The sequence below is a fragment of the Cystoisospora suis genome (assembly GCF_002600585.1).
Source record: "Cystoisospora suis strain Wien I chromosome Unknown contig_7910, whole genome shotgun sequence".
In the NCBI taxonomy this organism is placed as follows: domain Eukaryota; phylum Apicomplexa; class Conoidasida; order Eucoccidiorida; family Sarcocystidae; genus Cystoisospora; species Cystoisospora suis.
The window spans coordinates 1-365 of record NW_027160695.1 but is presented as its reverse complement, the minus strand read 5'-3'; the positions used below and the strand labels follow the sequence as shown (position 1 = coordinate 365).

Genomic DNA, 365 nt, shown 5'->3' with positions numbered 1-365 from the left:
CTCTAATCTATCTATCTATCTCCTCATTCACGGAGGTAAAGAGAGAGAGATCTTTTCGATATGAAGAAGAAGAGAAGATTGTTCTTTTTCTTTACCTTCTGTAGGTAGCCACGTGTAAGAACTCTTGACAAGCTTGGCCTTTCGGCAGGGAAGACGGCTTATTGCCGATGCAAACTGACTCGCCGCAAACACATAATCCACACTCCCCTCTTCTTCTTTTTCTATTCTTCNNCCCAAGCCGTACGAGGGCGCGTATCAAACAAGGCCTGTGCCGTGACGTTCAAGACACTGAGATTCTTGGGGCCTTGCTCTCTCTAAGCAGACACGGGAGAAAGAAAGAAAGAAGATATGAAGAAGCAAAGAAA

The 365-nt window shown here is 45.2% G+C and overlaps 1 protein-coding gene across 1 annotated transcript in view; it reads right to left on the bottom strand.

Moving 5' to 3' along the window:
• The window catches only part of CSUI_010639 (xrn 5 -3 exonuclease n-terminus protein), a gene marked incomplete at its 5' end in the record, with an annotated part of 10,759 nt that extends 10,525 nt beyond the window's left edge, over window positions 1-234 (bottom strand). The window contains one exon of the mRNA XM_068070741.1: window positions 96-234. Within this exon, the coding sequence (XP_067917282.1) occupies window positions 96-234 (139 nt within the window). The remainder of the gene's footprint in view (window positions 1-95) is intronic.
• Window positions 235-365: the final 131 nt, after the last annotated feature.